General features: G+C 40.7%; 2 protein-coding genes across 5 annotated transcripts in view; one reads left to right on the top strand and one right to left on the bottom strand.

The window, feature by feature from the left end:
• LOC127008048 (protein-cysteine N-palmitoyltransferase Rasp-like) overlaps window positions 1-14,975 on the bottom strand; it is a 67,528-nt gene that overhangs the window by 43,271 nt on the left and 9,282 nt on the right. For 2 of the 4 annotated variants that reach the window (XR_007760754.1, XM_050879567.1), the window contains exon 1: window positions 7,263-7,618. The exons of 1 other annotated variant lie outside the window; for it this stretch is intronic. The gene's annotated coding sequence lies outside the window, so the exon portion shown is untranslated. Of the gene's footprint in view, window positions 1-7,262; window positions 7,619-14,975 lie in introns of those variants that run through there. One more of the 4 variants, XM_050879569.1, reaches the window with a different exon arrangement.
• LOC127008050 (cysteine-rich PDZ-binding protein-like) lies at window positions 8,027-13,248 on the top strand. The gene is made up of 3 exons (XM_050879572.1): window positions 8,027-8,181; window positions 10,920-11,036; window positions 11,623-13,248. Exons 1-3 carry the CDS (start codon window positions 8,146-8,148, stop codon window positions 11,770-11,772), a joined length of 303 nt encoding a protein of 100 aa, XP_050735529.1. The 5' UTR covers window positions 8,027-8,145; the 3' UTR covers window positions 11,773-13,248.

Below are 14,975 nucleotides of genomic sequence, written 5' to 3'. Positions count from 1 at the left end.
CAGGGAAAAAAGTGTCCTCGCCTTCAGAGTGTTTAGTCTGGTGAAGGCTGAAAAGAACACATCCGAACAGAGCTCAGCCTTTGTTTTGGCACACTATGAACACACAGATTCTTTTATCACCCAAGAAGTGGTGACATGTGGCATCACCACCCACCTCCTGCATGATGCCTGCAGCCTTATGTCTTCTTACAACACAGGAAATGAAAGAGAATGCGTGAAAATTAATAAGATTCATAATCTCAGAATCAGATCCTGTGTCCATACAAATGTATATGGAATATGAAAACATCTTTAATTCCAATATTTCAGGGAAAGATATTCAAAGAAAATCTGAAAATAACATGAAACTAGACTTGGCTGAAATAAAATGTTGGATGCAAAACAGTTCATATGATACCTCTATCTCTGTACACTTCATGGCAAATATGTGGGGTGGAAAGAGAGATTAGGGAACAACAATTAAAGGTAGGCAAATAACAGGAAACTGAGGTAGGATGAGGAGAGAATATTGTCAGACAGGTACACAAGGTGCAATGGCAACCCCTTTGGGGAAAGTTCCTCAGACGGGATGGGGAGATTGAGTATTGATTTTTTCTTCTTATGCTAGGCTTTTTTGATGGGGCCTGTTGGTTGACCCCAGCCCATTAGTGGCAAGGGTAAGTATTTTATAGTGGCACCATTGTTGCTTGGCTCATGCTTGACAATGGCTGAATATATATTATCAACTTGTAGAAGTGGGTAAGGCTTGAATGTGGGTCTCCAGATCACCCTGCCTGCACACTGACCACTCAGCCATTGTCTCATCAGATAGACAGATAGATACTGAATCAAAAAACTAATATTTGTATAAGACAAATACTCATTGAATGTAAAATGTAATTCATATATTATAAGAAAAAGTTGACAAGGAAGTGACTGTATTCTGTAATATGCAAAATTATGCTATACTCTATTACTTTGATGGCGTTTATTTAGCAGAGCTGAGCAGTCTGTTTCAGAGATGTGGACTAGAAACTTTTGGGTAAAAAAAATGCTTTATCAAGTGATGATACTTACCGTATTTCCTGCCATATAAGATGCACTTTTTTTCTCAAAAAAGAAGATTGAAAAAAAATCACCCTTCATCTTATACCCCGATGGTTAGGTTTTGGTAGGCCTAGGGATTCTTATTACTGGTATGAAACCAACAACCAAAACACGTCCGTTTGACACAATAGTTCCTAGATGTCCCCAGAATGAAATACTGTATACTGTATTTTGCGGCATATAAAGCTCACTACCCCTGCACGGTATATATATGCCGAAGGTACAAATTTTGATTGATTTAAATAATAAATAGTATGATGCAATGGAAAAGGAAAGTATGAATAAGCAAATGGGAGAAGGAAGGACATGTGAAGTGATAAAACTGTACAGGTCACAAGAAGACGCGCCCCGTGTGACGCGGCGTAAACACAAAACATAACACCGCCGTGGTGCGCCAGTCACCAGTGCGAAAGTTACCGCCTGCTCACTGCGTAGTGAGTAAATCTACAAACCAACCCTTTTGTTTACCATTTGAAAGTCACAGCTGCTCGGGGTAAGAGTACTGTAACTCGTCAGAGCAACATACGGTATAACAGTAATAATTGTAAGTAAGGTGGTCAAATGTAATACTGCATATAAATTAAGTTCAAGGAAAATGTGGAGTTTTTTTTTCTAAATATACCTTGCCAAATTATAGGTGCGTCTTATACTCCGGTGCGTCTTATGTGGCGGGAAATATGGTATTACCAGAAAACAACTAGAAAGCCGGTAGAGGAAACCTTATACTTAATAGGTTACTATCCTTATTGGTGATAGACCCTTAGTGCCATTATATTACCATTTCCAGACAATGATGATGATTTACTATTCGTTAGATTAAGGCAGGGTTCCATTAGTATATGAATAGGTCCCATGATTGAAATGGCTGATATGGAGCTCAAGACGGCTAGATGATGTACACCTCTGTGTTTGTTATTCATCCTAATGGCATATAAACACAGTGATTTATGTGACAAACTCACTCTAGAGCTTTTGCAGCTGTATTGAAGTGATGACAATTATCTCCATGTGAAAAATAATTGTTTTATCAAGAAATGAATTTCTGGCTCCTCAAAAATAAACGAGTGGTCTATTTTTGAGGAGCCACTTTGAGGTCCCACTTTGTCTTCCATTATTTTTACAGGATAAAAATTGTGATCTACTGTATTAGTATTACAGTAAACCCTCACTTTAACGAGCCAAGCGGGGGTAAGGGCATACCTTTATATCTGAGAATCCAAACTTTTGGCACATAACGAACTATATTCATGATATGAGCTGAAAGTTCACTATTTCCAACCATTTCTGTATATAACAAAGCTTGTTCTTTACATTTGATGAAAATTTGCATACTTACATACATGAAGTCATCACAAATACAACACCCGTACATGAAGATTAAAACAATAATTACACACTGACCACTATGTTACAGTGGCCAACATGTGCGTACATGCTCACGGGAAGAAAATATATTGTCACTGTGGATGGTGACAGATCGGACGAGGCACCAGTAATCAGCAGAGTGCCAAAAGGCTCAGTCTTAGGCCCCCTCCTCTTCCTCATACACATGAGGGATGTCAACATGAGGATGGGAGACCCTCCTCTCCTCTTTTGGTGACGACACTAGTGTCAGCATCAGACCAGGGGAGGTACAATAACTGCAGGAAAACTTCAACAAAATATATTCTTGGGCTGCAGCAAACAATCTGTAGCTCCATGAAGATGAATTTGAAATGTTCCAATCTGGTCCAGACCCAAATGCCAAGCAGGCAACCTGGATGTACACAGGTCAAAACATCAGCCAACAGCCACACGTCAAATGCCTGGGAGCCCACCTCAGTGATGACAGCACCTTCCACCATCAAATCAGGAGGGAAGCAAAGAAGGCCAAAGTGATGGCTGGCTGGGTACTAAGAACAATCAACTCCAGAGAGCCTTAAGTCATACTCACCCTCTGGAAAACTTTGGTCCAACTCACACTGGACTACTGTAGCCAGATATGGTCGCCACACAGGATCTGGATCTGGATTAATGATGCGCAGGGCACCTGTATAGGTGCATAACACGCATATTTGTGTTGGCTGTTGGGGGGATGGGGGAGCCGTGTGTGCAGGGGAGGGAAGTGAATCAAGTGTAATAGTTAGTGTTGGTGTGTTGTGGTGACAAGTGAGTATGTATTTGTTTTCTGAATGAGTCTATTGTACTGCAGTCTAAAATCTGTTGAGGGAGGTTGTTCCAGTCACGTATGGTGTGTGGAAAGTATGAGTGCTTGTATGCGTCAGTGTTTGTGTGATATGTTTGGTATTTATGGCTGTGTGTGTTACGAGTACGTTGACTGTTTGCGTTGTGTAAGTATGTTTGTGGGTCAATGTCAATGTGAGTGTTTGTGATCTTGTACATAAGTGTAAGTCTGTGTGCTTGTCTGCATATGTGAAGAGGTTCCATGTTTATCTGTTATTTGATCCGTGTTGTGATTCCAGGCGTCTGAGTGTAATTGTTTGTAATGAACATTGCCGCCTTGGTGTTGATTTGTTCTAACATATCAATGTTTCTGTGTGTGTGAGGATCCCACACCGTGGAGCAGTATTCCAGTGTTGGTCTCACAAGTGTGTCATAAGCTATGTGTTTAATGTCAGGTGTGCAGTTATTTAAATTCCTCCTCAGGAACCCCAGTGTTCTGTTGGCTGTAGCACTGATATGGTCTATGTGAGTATTGAATTTCAAGTTAGTTGAGAGATGGATACCAAGATATTTGTGTGTGTGAACTGATTCTAAATCTGAATTGTGGAGAGTGTAAGTGTGATGGATGGGGTTGTGCGCTCTGGTGAATCTTAATAGTTTGCATTTGTCTGGTCAGAAGTGCATCTGCCAGGTGCACTCCCACCGCTCGAGGGCGTCCAAGTCGTTTTGTAGTAGTCTGCAGTCGTCAGCAGTCTTTACTGCTCTAAACAGTAAACTATCGTCGGCAAATAGTCTAGTGGAAAAAGTTAGGCGTTGACAGTGGAAAATCGTTAATGTACAGGAGGAAAAGAAGGGGGCCTAGAACGGTGCCTTGTGGGACACCTGAAGAAACAGGGACAGTGTCAGATGAAGATCTGTCAAGAAGAACATGTTGAGTCCTGTTAGTAAGAAATGCAGTGATCCAGTGAAGAATAGGTCCTGAAATACCATAGTATTTCAATTTTAATGTCAGTCTTTTGTGCGGGACTTTGTCGAAGGCTTTGGCAAAATCTAAAACAATAGTGTCAACTTGTTTAATGTCACGTTGGTCAAGTAGTCTTGTAATGTCGTGATATGTAGTAATGAGTTGCGATTCGCATGAGCGTTTAGGTCGAAAGCCGTGTTGTGAGTCAGTAAGGATGTTGTTTGCGTCAAGGTGATTCATTATGTGTTCAAAAATTTTACATGGAATCAATGGTAGTGAGATGGGGCAATAGGAAAGGTGACATCCAGAGCCTTGAAGCAGTATAAAGATCCTTGATCAGAGGGATGAGAGAATTAAACAATTGGGAAAGGCTGAGACAAATGGGCTTCTACTCCCAACAAAGAAGAGGGACAAGTATCATGCCATCTATGTGTAGAAGATCCTGGAGAGCCTGATGGCCGACCCCACACCCTCCACGCTGATCTCAACAAGCAGTGAACGAGCAGGCAGCAAGTGCTGAAGAACAGCCTTCCCAACAAGAGCCCTGGAGAGAATTAAGACCCTGCTCCCAACCAGCCTAGGATAGATGGGATAAAACTTTTCAGTGCACTGCCTAAGGATATTTGACATAAAGAACTACTCAGTGGATAAGTTCAAAGGAACTCTCGATACTTCCCTGAGGGCAGTGCCAGATGAGTGCTGGGCTACCCTGCAAGTAGCCGGGCAACAACAAACTCAATACCAGACCAAGTGGCCCTCGCCAATAGGGACACCAGGGCTGGATACAGCGGTGGATCACCACGACTGTGAGGCGTTGTCTCTAGACAAGACTAAGCAAACTAAGTAAGCCCACCACCAAACATAATCCCGCAATTATCAAAACTGTTTGGTAAATCCCCGCATATACTGGAAAGGCAAAATGTTTGTAAAAGCTGAAATTCGTTACATCGCGGTCTGTTAAAGTGAGGGTTTATTCTACTCTAACGACTCTGTAATACTTATTACCTCATGTCTGCTGTTCATAGTGTATATTCAGCAACACATCAAGTATCTTACATCTGTGGTGTTCAGTGCCATAAAGACCAAAACATCAGATTATAATATTAGGTTTACTTGGTTGTAAGTGGGTGAGCTGTGGGTGCTCTGGCTGGAGTGGACAAACTGTTGGAGCCAATTAAGGGTAAAATTCTAGTGTTTGCCCATACTCCCCCCTCCCCCCCATACAAGCCTGGGGACCTGGTGGGAATGCGGGGTTTCGGGTGGGGGACACGAAATCCGTTGCATTCGCGTATTTTTTTGTGGGGGGGGATAAAAACTCTCTAGATCTAGGGAAATTCCCTAAATTTAGGGAATTTTTCCTCCCACCACCACTAAAATAAGCGTTTGCGACGAATTTAGTGTTTCCCATACGAAAACCACGCACTCAGTGGATCCCCAAGCTTGTCTTGGAAGAGAAGCGTAGTGAACCCACCAAACGATGCTCACCTCACCATCTGGCGTGGCACCGGCAACCATCTGTGCTCACATAAACGCCTCCACCACACTCATGCCCTCTCTCTCTAGTAGGTTGTCACCTCATCGCAAGGTTTCTGTCCTCCAAGTAGAGTCCGTGGCACCAAACACAGTGTATCTTCATTGTTTATCACTGACACAAGTAAAACCCCCGGCTAGCCGGGATCCATCCAACACCGCGCCTTTAACACTACTGCAGCTTGTGCAGGAAGTGCAGGCTCTCGAACCTCTTGCCCGAGCTGTTCGAACACGTGAATCCTTACTGACCGGATTTTGAATCTGCTTCACGGGCTCGTATTCCCAGTATACAAGGTGATTGTGGATATTGACTCCGCGCCTCCAGAATTCGATAATACGCCTCCATATATCATAGTAAAAAAAAATAAAAAAAAAAGTACTTAAAAGTAAAGAAGCCGAATTAATCCCCTTCCCCCAACGATCTTGGGGGACCTGCGTGAACTCGGGGTATTTGGGTGGGGGAGCATATTTAAACTACTCCAACCGAACTTTACGACCTGGTCTCACATGCGTGGGCTAATGGCTAACTAAGCGTACCATCGCTAACCAAGCGTACCATCGGTAATAGTATTAGGTAAAGGTGCGTGTTCTAAAAAAAATAACAACCACGCGTGTTGGACCTGATCTCACATGCGTGGGCTAATGGCTAACTATGCATAGCATCACTAACCTAGCGTACCATCGGAAATAGTATTAGGTAAAGGTGCGTGTTCCAAAAAAAATAAATAAATAAATAACCACGCGTGGTGGACCTGGTCTCGCCTAGCGTATCATTGCTAACCAGATCGTTGGCAACGCTGCTCATATTGCAATGGCATTGCCATGTAAACACATCGTCCGTATGTATAATATGCCCTTAAGTACAATATGGAGGCGTAATATCGTATTTTCGAGGTGCAGAGTGATTTTCAATAATTACCTTGCATGGTTTCCGTACGTTGTAAAAAAACCCCGGAATGTATGAAATTTCCCAACATCTAAGTAACTGTAAGGAATTTCCCTACATCTAGGGTATTTTTCAACCCCTCATAACTCAAAAACTATGCATTTGCGACGCATTTCATGTTTACCACCGCATTCCTCGAAGTCTCAATGGCCCCCTGGCCAATTTTGGTTGCGAGGGGTGAGTATGGGCAAACACTAGAATAATACCCAATTAAATTGTGGGGTAGGTGACAGGGGACAGGTGAGGGGAAAACAGGGAAACGAATAAACGGGAGTGTGGGGCAGGTGACATGTGACAAGTGACAGGAAGAACAGGGAAATGAAGGAGGCAAGGTGTGGGGTAGGTGACAGGTAAGGGGCAGGTGACAGGTGGGGGGGTGACAGGTGAGGGGAAGGTGACAGGTAAGGTGGAGAACAGGGAAACAAAGAAGGCAGGGACCTGTAGGAGGGTGGGAGGAGGGACACAAAGTACAGGAGAGACACATGAGAGGAGGGCAGCTCATGTCACCCTGCCTGAGCCTCGCATGGGGGAGGTAAACAAACAAACACACAGACAAACACAAACACAACCTACTGCTGGGTGTGTGGGTGTGGGTGGTGGGCGCGGCTCTCCCTCCCTCCGTGGTGTGTGCTGGCGTGGGGGCGTGGGGGCGGAGGCGGGAGATCTCAGAATGCCACGTCTCCTAAAGGTCGAGGGGCGGGAGGGAGGCTGAGCGGGGCGTGCAAGTGGCCGCCCCTCGCCGCGGCTTCCTCTTCTTGTGGCCGCTGCAGCTTTGAATCGCCTCGTAGCTCAGCCTTCTCTTCTTTGCTCCCTTATTTACACTTGCTTTTTCATCACGACTGTTCGTGTATGTGGTCAGTAGGGCGTTTTTATTGCTCTCAAGTTTACACACTGGTGCTACCGCTCCCTCTCCCTTGCCCGCCGCTCTGTTTATGTATGCTTGGTAACGTTAAATATTGTTCTTTACTATGGTACCTTGCTTAAACATTTATTTTTTAGTCACGTCTCTTTATTCATGTACTCACAAGAACGATTTATTGGATTCGAATTAATACACTGCAGCTCCTTTTCCCTTGCCCACAACTTTTTAAAGAAAAAGTATGCATTTATGGTAACGTTCAATGTTGTTTTCATGACCATTTTGGCTCTTTTTTCCAGATTTCCCACAGTAGTTCTTTTTTTTCCATTGCCGAATGAAAAAAATCATATGATTTGTATGGAGCATTCAAAATAGCACAATGTGATCGAGATATTCTGAATTGAATTAAATCACAATTAATTTTTATATATGTTACCTAGCTGCACTTTTGAAATTAAGTAATCATTGAAAATACCCACAATAGTTAAAAGGGAGTTTACGAATGCGCCTTTGTTTACATCAGTGTCAGGAGGAGTCCCGCCCGTGTGTTCTGTGTCAGGTCACTGTCAGCCTGTCTTCCTCCCTCCCTGCGACGCCATGGTGTGCGAGAAATGTCAAAAGAAGTTGGGAAAGGTGAGCTTGTACTTCCTCCTCCATAAATTTGAGTAAAAATCCGTTTTATGGAAGAGCCGGTATCTGAATGAAGGGTGACACTGAATAGTAATTCCAGACACATTTGAGGCTGAACCATCCAGAAATAGCATGCCATTAACGGGTATTAGCAATCGTGTGGGTAAAGACTCGTTTTAATACCGTGCCGGTATTTTATTATCTACCTTATGAAACATCACTAGCTCTTCATATTATCTTTTCTACAAATGTTCAACAATCATGGAAACACTTTCAAAATCCAATTCAAGGACTATTTATTGTTGAAAATAAGGGATAATATTCATGAAAGCGTAAACTCCTTTGATGGCGGCCGCGGCGATGGTGCCGCCACCGCAGCCTCAAAATAGCTCGCAGAGGGTTTAGGGTGGAGGGGTATATATATTTAAAGTACTCCAACTGAACTTTATGACCTGCTAATGGGGACCCCTTCGGCCCTCGACCCCTCTTCTAACCGGGGTCTTTTGCCCCTAGAACCCCCCAACATGTATATCGAGCATAGCGAGGTATTTCACGCAACACCAGCTGCACTGAGGCTGCTTTTCGTGAATATTATCCCCTATTTTCAACAATAAATGGTCCTTGAATTGGATTTTGATAGCATATCCATGATTGTTGTACATTTGTAGAAAAGATACATGAAGAGCTAGTGAGGTTTCATAAGGTAGGTAATAAAATACTGGTACGGTACTGAAACAAATCTTAACCATAGTGTGAGTGACTGATAATCATGTTTTTAGTCTTCCATGGAGTTACTTTTAAATTACATATTTGGGTTAAGATTCGTTTTAGCAATGTGCCAGTATTTCATTACCTACCTTATGAAACATCACTAGCTCCTCATATATCTTTTCTACAAACGTTCAACAATCACAGAAACACTTTCAAAATCCAATTCAAGGACTATTTTTGTTATTGTTGAAAATAGGGGATAATATTCACGAAAGCATTGCCTCCTCTGGCGGTGGCCGCGGCAGCGATCCAATTGGTGTTGCGAGAAATACCTCCTCGCAGAAATTAGTTGCATATGTGGGGGTTGGGTCCAAGGGGGGCACAGTCCCCCCTGTTTAGAAGGGGGTTTGAGAGGGGGCGAAGCCCTCCGTTAGCTGTCAGGTCGTAAAGTTCGGTTGGAGTAGTTTAAATATGCTCCCCCACCCAAAACCCCCGATTTCCCACGGGTCCCCCAAGTTAAACCTCTCTGCGAGCTATTATGCGGCTGCGGCGGTGGGCCCACATAAGGCATTGAAAAGTCAGTCTTTTAGTCATTTCTGGAGAAAAATGCTATCTCCATGATAAACAGCATTATATTTTGTCCAGAAATAAGCAGTCAGCATTTCAAAATTAGTAACGTCATTAAAACGAATCTTTGCCTATATTTGTTAGCCAGAAATTGCAGACACCACTCTTAAGGACCCAACACATTACCCCATGGCACACCAGAATTAACAACAAACAGTCCACTATTTTTTTTTTTTTTTTTTTTTTTTTTACGTCGTGGCCTATAGCGCCGGTAGGCTTTTTCCCGGTGGGGCCTGATGGTTGGCCCAAGGCTTCTTCCCGGTGGGTCCTGATGGTCGGCCCAGCCCGTTCTGGCGCAGGCGAGTGTTTATAGTGGCGCCATCTTGCATTGGCTCATGCTGCCCTCTCGGAGCTCATCTTTAATCCTAGAATCTAGAGTCCGGGTTGATAGGTGGTCTTCTAGACAGCATGTGGGTAGTTTTAAGCCACTCGGCGGCGGCTGAAAAATCCCAGCTTGGTGGCACCGGGCGGGGATTGAACTCGCGTCCTCCTGAACGCAGTGGTGTTACTCTGTTGATTCAGCCACCGCCTCCCCAAGCTATAACTATCATCCTTTCAGACACAATGAGTCTGGATCTGGATCTGGATTAATAATGCGCAAGGCACCTTTCAGGTGCATAACACACATATTTATGTTGGCTGTTGGGGGGATGGGGCAGCTGAGTGTGCAGAGGAGGGAAGTGAATCAAGTGTAATTGTTAGTGTTGGTGTGTTGTGGTGACAAGTGAGTGTGTATTTGTTTTCAAAATGAATCTATTGTACCTCTGTCTAAAATCTGTTAAGGAAGGCTGTTCCAGTCACATTTGGTGCGTGGAAAGTATGAGTGCTTGTATGCGTCAGTGTTTGTGTGATATGTTTGGTATTTATGGATGTATGTGTTACGAGTATGTTGACTGTTTGCGTTGTGTAAGTATGTGTGTGGATCAGTGTGTACGACCCCTTAAAAACAGGCTCATCACAGATAAAACACAATTGCCTACGCCTATGCTCCAAGAACTCATCATGGTTGACACTATTAAATAGTGCAGAAAAGTGGACCCTAGTGCACTAGTCTGCCTTCAGATTCTTCATCCAGTGCTGCGTAAAGTCTGTGACTTAAGTTTAGAATTGCACCACTGGCGGTTAGGCTTTTCCTATAGAAAATCTGACAAGGTGGAAACAAACTATAGCTTTCCACAAACCACTCAAAATCGATGGACACAGTACGCTCAAAGAGTAGTCAGATACAAAAGACAATGGTGGTCCTTTTATAATGGACATAATGTTAGCTACCCTTTAGCAAGCAGGAAAAGACCTGGCCCTGAATAGGAGTCCATTGATTCAAGTATCACTATTAGTCTGTTGTGAGCATTAATTCATTAAACCCTATGAACTGCCTTGACCTCCCCTCCTCTCCTTGTCAGGTGATCACCCCTGACACCTGGAAGGCCGGGGCACGCAACACAACTGAGAGCGGTGGACGCAAGATCAATGAAAACAAGATACTCACCAGCAAGAAAAACAGATTCAACCCTTACACCGTGAGTATAGTGGTTCGTCTGCTGAGCTTGTTGCTTCTGTTTACAAAGTGACCAGAAGATTCATTAGCATCAGCATCACATTTTTTACTTCAGACCTATAAGTCATGCTCATCATTTTCTCCACTATTTCTCTCACATACCTAAACCAGCCCTTGATGGTGCCTTTATTTTTAAATACATGTTTTCTCCCCTCTAATTATATTATCTATCATACTAATCACCCCTTTTCACACTAGGATAAATGTTTTTATGATATGGACTTCCTCTTTCAAGGAATCTTAGTATCTGCCCCTCACATCATGCAAATAACTGTGACCTTCAACCTGTCCCTCAAAAGATCTTCATTGCTGACCTTTCCCTGTAGATTCATGAGCCAAACAGTAGGCAATCAGTGCCACAAAAGTTGGTGTTAATTTTCATCATAAATGGTTTGATACATTTTGTAACACATAAAGTTTAAAGGATAGACAGAAAAGGCAGAGTAGCCAACATTTACCAACATTTGTCTCAAGAATCATTCAGAGGTTTGGCTTTTAGACTTACTCAAGTCCTGCAGTGACTCACTTACTGCCTCCCTTCCTCACAGGCAACCTTTGCTGAGTGTCGCATCTGTCGCAGCAAAGTGCATCAGGCAGGCTCACACTTCTGCCAGGGGTGTGCTTACAAGAAGGGAATCTGTGCCATGTGTGGCAAAAAGATACTAGACACCTCTAGCTACCGACAATCCTCTGCCTAGAGTTTGTGTGAGTTTGTTATGATAATTGATACAGTAAAAGTCCTTTAATCCAGAATGCAGGGGGGCATGAACTCTCTGGATTAGCAGATTTTCAGGATTACCAGAAGGTAAGGTAAAGTTGTGAGTGTATGATATAGCTGCACTTGTCACGGTGCTCATCTATGCCCTGTTGTCTCTTTGAGCCTGTGGTGGGAGGGAACCTTAACCTGACACAGGGCCCGTGTAACATCCGGGTAACCACAGTTTACCTTCCCCAGTTTTCTTTAGGTACACATTAATCGACCATCCCAAAAGGAAGGATGAACAGCTGGGTGGGCTGCATGTTGACTGCTGAGGCTGGGATTCATACCCAGATTTGCAGAGTCATAGTCAGAAACACTAACCACTGCAATGCAGAGAGCCCAAAAAGTTCAAAGCACACCATGCAGACACACATGAAATCCCACCCGATGTCAATAATTACTGGTAGTTTCAAAAGCTCTGATGTCCCCCAGTCTTTTTTTTTTATTATGCCTTAAAAATACCTTAGAGTGACTAAAAACACTGCAAAACTATCGTCAGACTCAGCTATGAAGTCCGGTTGGGCAGGGCTTGTTCGGGAAGTCCCCTGGCCATAGCACTGCCAAATCTTAATTAATGTGTACAGAATGTTCGATGTTTTGATTTGAATATTGATACACAACTTCAAATAGTACATAGCTTATGTATGAGAGTGATGCATCAGGGGTGATGAGCAGCACTGTTGAGAAGTTCAGGCCCCACCCAAAAGGATTTCATATTTGTGTCAAACTACAGCCGTAAAGCACTCTAAAACCAGTGTGTGTACACACTACTACTCACCAGATGGTTTGGTACACCACTTTTGTCTATTTTTTTATATTTTTCGTTTTTTCTGCACGTTCTCAATTGTACCCCAAAAAAGCTAAAAATGACCCTCAGCTGAAAATTATAAACCATCGGGATTTCCAAACTATTGGACGCTGGATTATCGGATTTTTACTGTAATAGGAATATTAAATGGATTATTTGGTTGTGTCAGCCATTAGGCTGAAAGTTTACTTATTACAGACAACTGAAACAAACACTGACCTAGTTATCTGGGAGGGTTGCAGTGATAGGGGATTTGTGAGAAGTACAGCATGTCAGTAAATCCATGACTGGACGACATCTGTCGTTGGTAATCCCGGTCAGTGTGAGGGTTATATTATAATGTGTGTGTGTGTGTGTGTGTTTTCAATGTCATGAATTTCTCAAAAATCACATTTGTCTTTTCCTCATGTATAAAAAAAGATTACTTTAGGGTTTTTGTATTCTTCTTTTCTTTCCTCTTGAATGATGTGTGTATGTGTGTATTTACCTATTTGTAGTATACAGGGCCTGAGCTCAAGCTCAGATAGTCCTGTCTCCCAATCTATATTTGTCCAATCTATATTGTGTGTGTGTGTGTGTGTGTGTGTGTGTGTGTGTGTGTGTGTGTGTGCACATGCAAGATCAAGATGCTGTTTGCATAAATGTGTATACATACTTGGGTGTTGGCCACATGTCAGACAAGGAATAGAGATTCTGCTTTTACTGGTATATAACTATATATACAGACTAATAAATATGGTGCAAGGAGTATTTACACTGAGTTAGAGTAGATGTTTAGACAAGGCTTCACAGAGTAGGGAAAAGGAGTAAATGGTAGACATGTATGTGTACCAACAGTGCAATTGACAAAACTTTTGTATTTTCAAGAGTATTTTTAGTGTGACACAAACCTCTTGTATAAATCTTAATACAAAATAATATATGTATTTGAATAAAATAGTACAAATGTTATATTTTGTTTACCTGCCCTTTGTCAAGTGAGCTGCTTTTGTTTATGCATGAGAAAAAGAAATGGTAGGAAGGTAAATTGACTGTCTTGCTTCTGGTCAAAGCTGTTAAGTCAAAAGTGTGCATGTCCTTTTGTTAAGAGTTGCCTCCTGGCTTAAAACTACCACCGCCTATTTTTACTACCTATATTTATCAGTGTCCATGATCCTCGGTGTTCACATCAGTAACCAGAGGGCACTGTGGGCCTTATCAAAACTACTGACTGTATTATGTACAGTACCTCTGGAAGCACAGCATGCATTCACACAATTAGGCTTGTAATGGCAGCTCAAGGAAATTATGCTGTATTATCATTATCATTATCATTCATAACTGCCTCCTGCAAAGGTAGTGTTACTAGTCACTGCAATACTTTTGATTTTCTTGTAGCATAATGGAATAAAGAAAGATGTACTAATGTTGCATGGCACATTAGCTTTTTTTTATTATTATTATTATTATTATTATTATTATTATTATTATTATTATTATTATTATTATTATTATTATTATTATTATTATTATTATTATTATTATTATTATTATTATTATTATTATTATCATTATCATAATAATAATATTATCATCATTATTATTATTATTATTATTATTATTATTATTATTATTATTATTATTATTATTATTATTATTATTATTATTATTATTATTATTATTATTATTATTATTATTATTATTATTATTATTATTATTATTATTATTATTATTATTATTATTATTATTATTATTATTATTATTATTATTATTATTATTATTATTATTATTATTATTATTATTATTATTATTATTATTATTATTATTATTATTATTATTATTATTATTATTATTATTATTATTATTATTATTATTATTATTATTATTATTATTATTATTATTATTATTATTATTATTATTATTATTATTATTATTATTATTATTATTATTATTGTTACTATTATTATTATTATTATTATTATTATTATTATTATTATTATTATTATTATTATTATTATTATTATTATTATTATTATTATTATTATTATTATTATTATTATTATTATTATTATTATTATTATTATTATTATTATTATTATTATTATTATTATTATTATTATTATTATTATTATTATTGTTGTTGTTGTTGTCATTGTTGTTGTTGTTGTTGTTGTTGTTGTTGTCACTGTTGTTGTTGTTGTTGTTGTTGTTGTTGTTGTTGTTGTTGTTGTTGTTGTTGTCACTGTTGTTGTTGTTGTTAATAATAATAATAATAACCCCACCCTCCCACCACTCCTCAACACTCCCCACCACTCATCCAACCTTCCCTGCCATCCCTTTCCCTTCTCTGCCTC

Source organism: Eriocheir sinensis, chromosome 37 (genome assembly GCF_024679095.1).
Source record: "Eriocheir sinensis breed Jianghai 21 chromosome 37, ASM2467909v1, whole genome shotgun sequence".
Classification (NCBI taxonomy): Eukaryota; Metazoa; Arthropoda; class Malacostraca; order Decapoda; family Varunidae; genus Eriocheir; species Eriocheir sinensis.
This window is presented reverse-complemented; position numbering and strand designations above follow the sequence as displayed.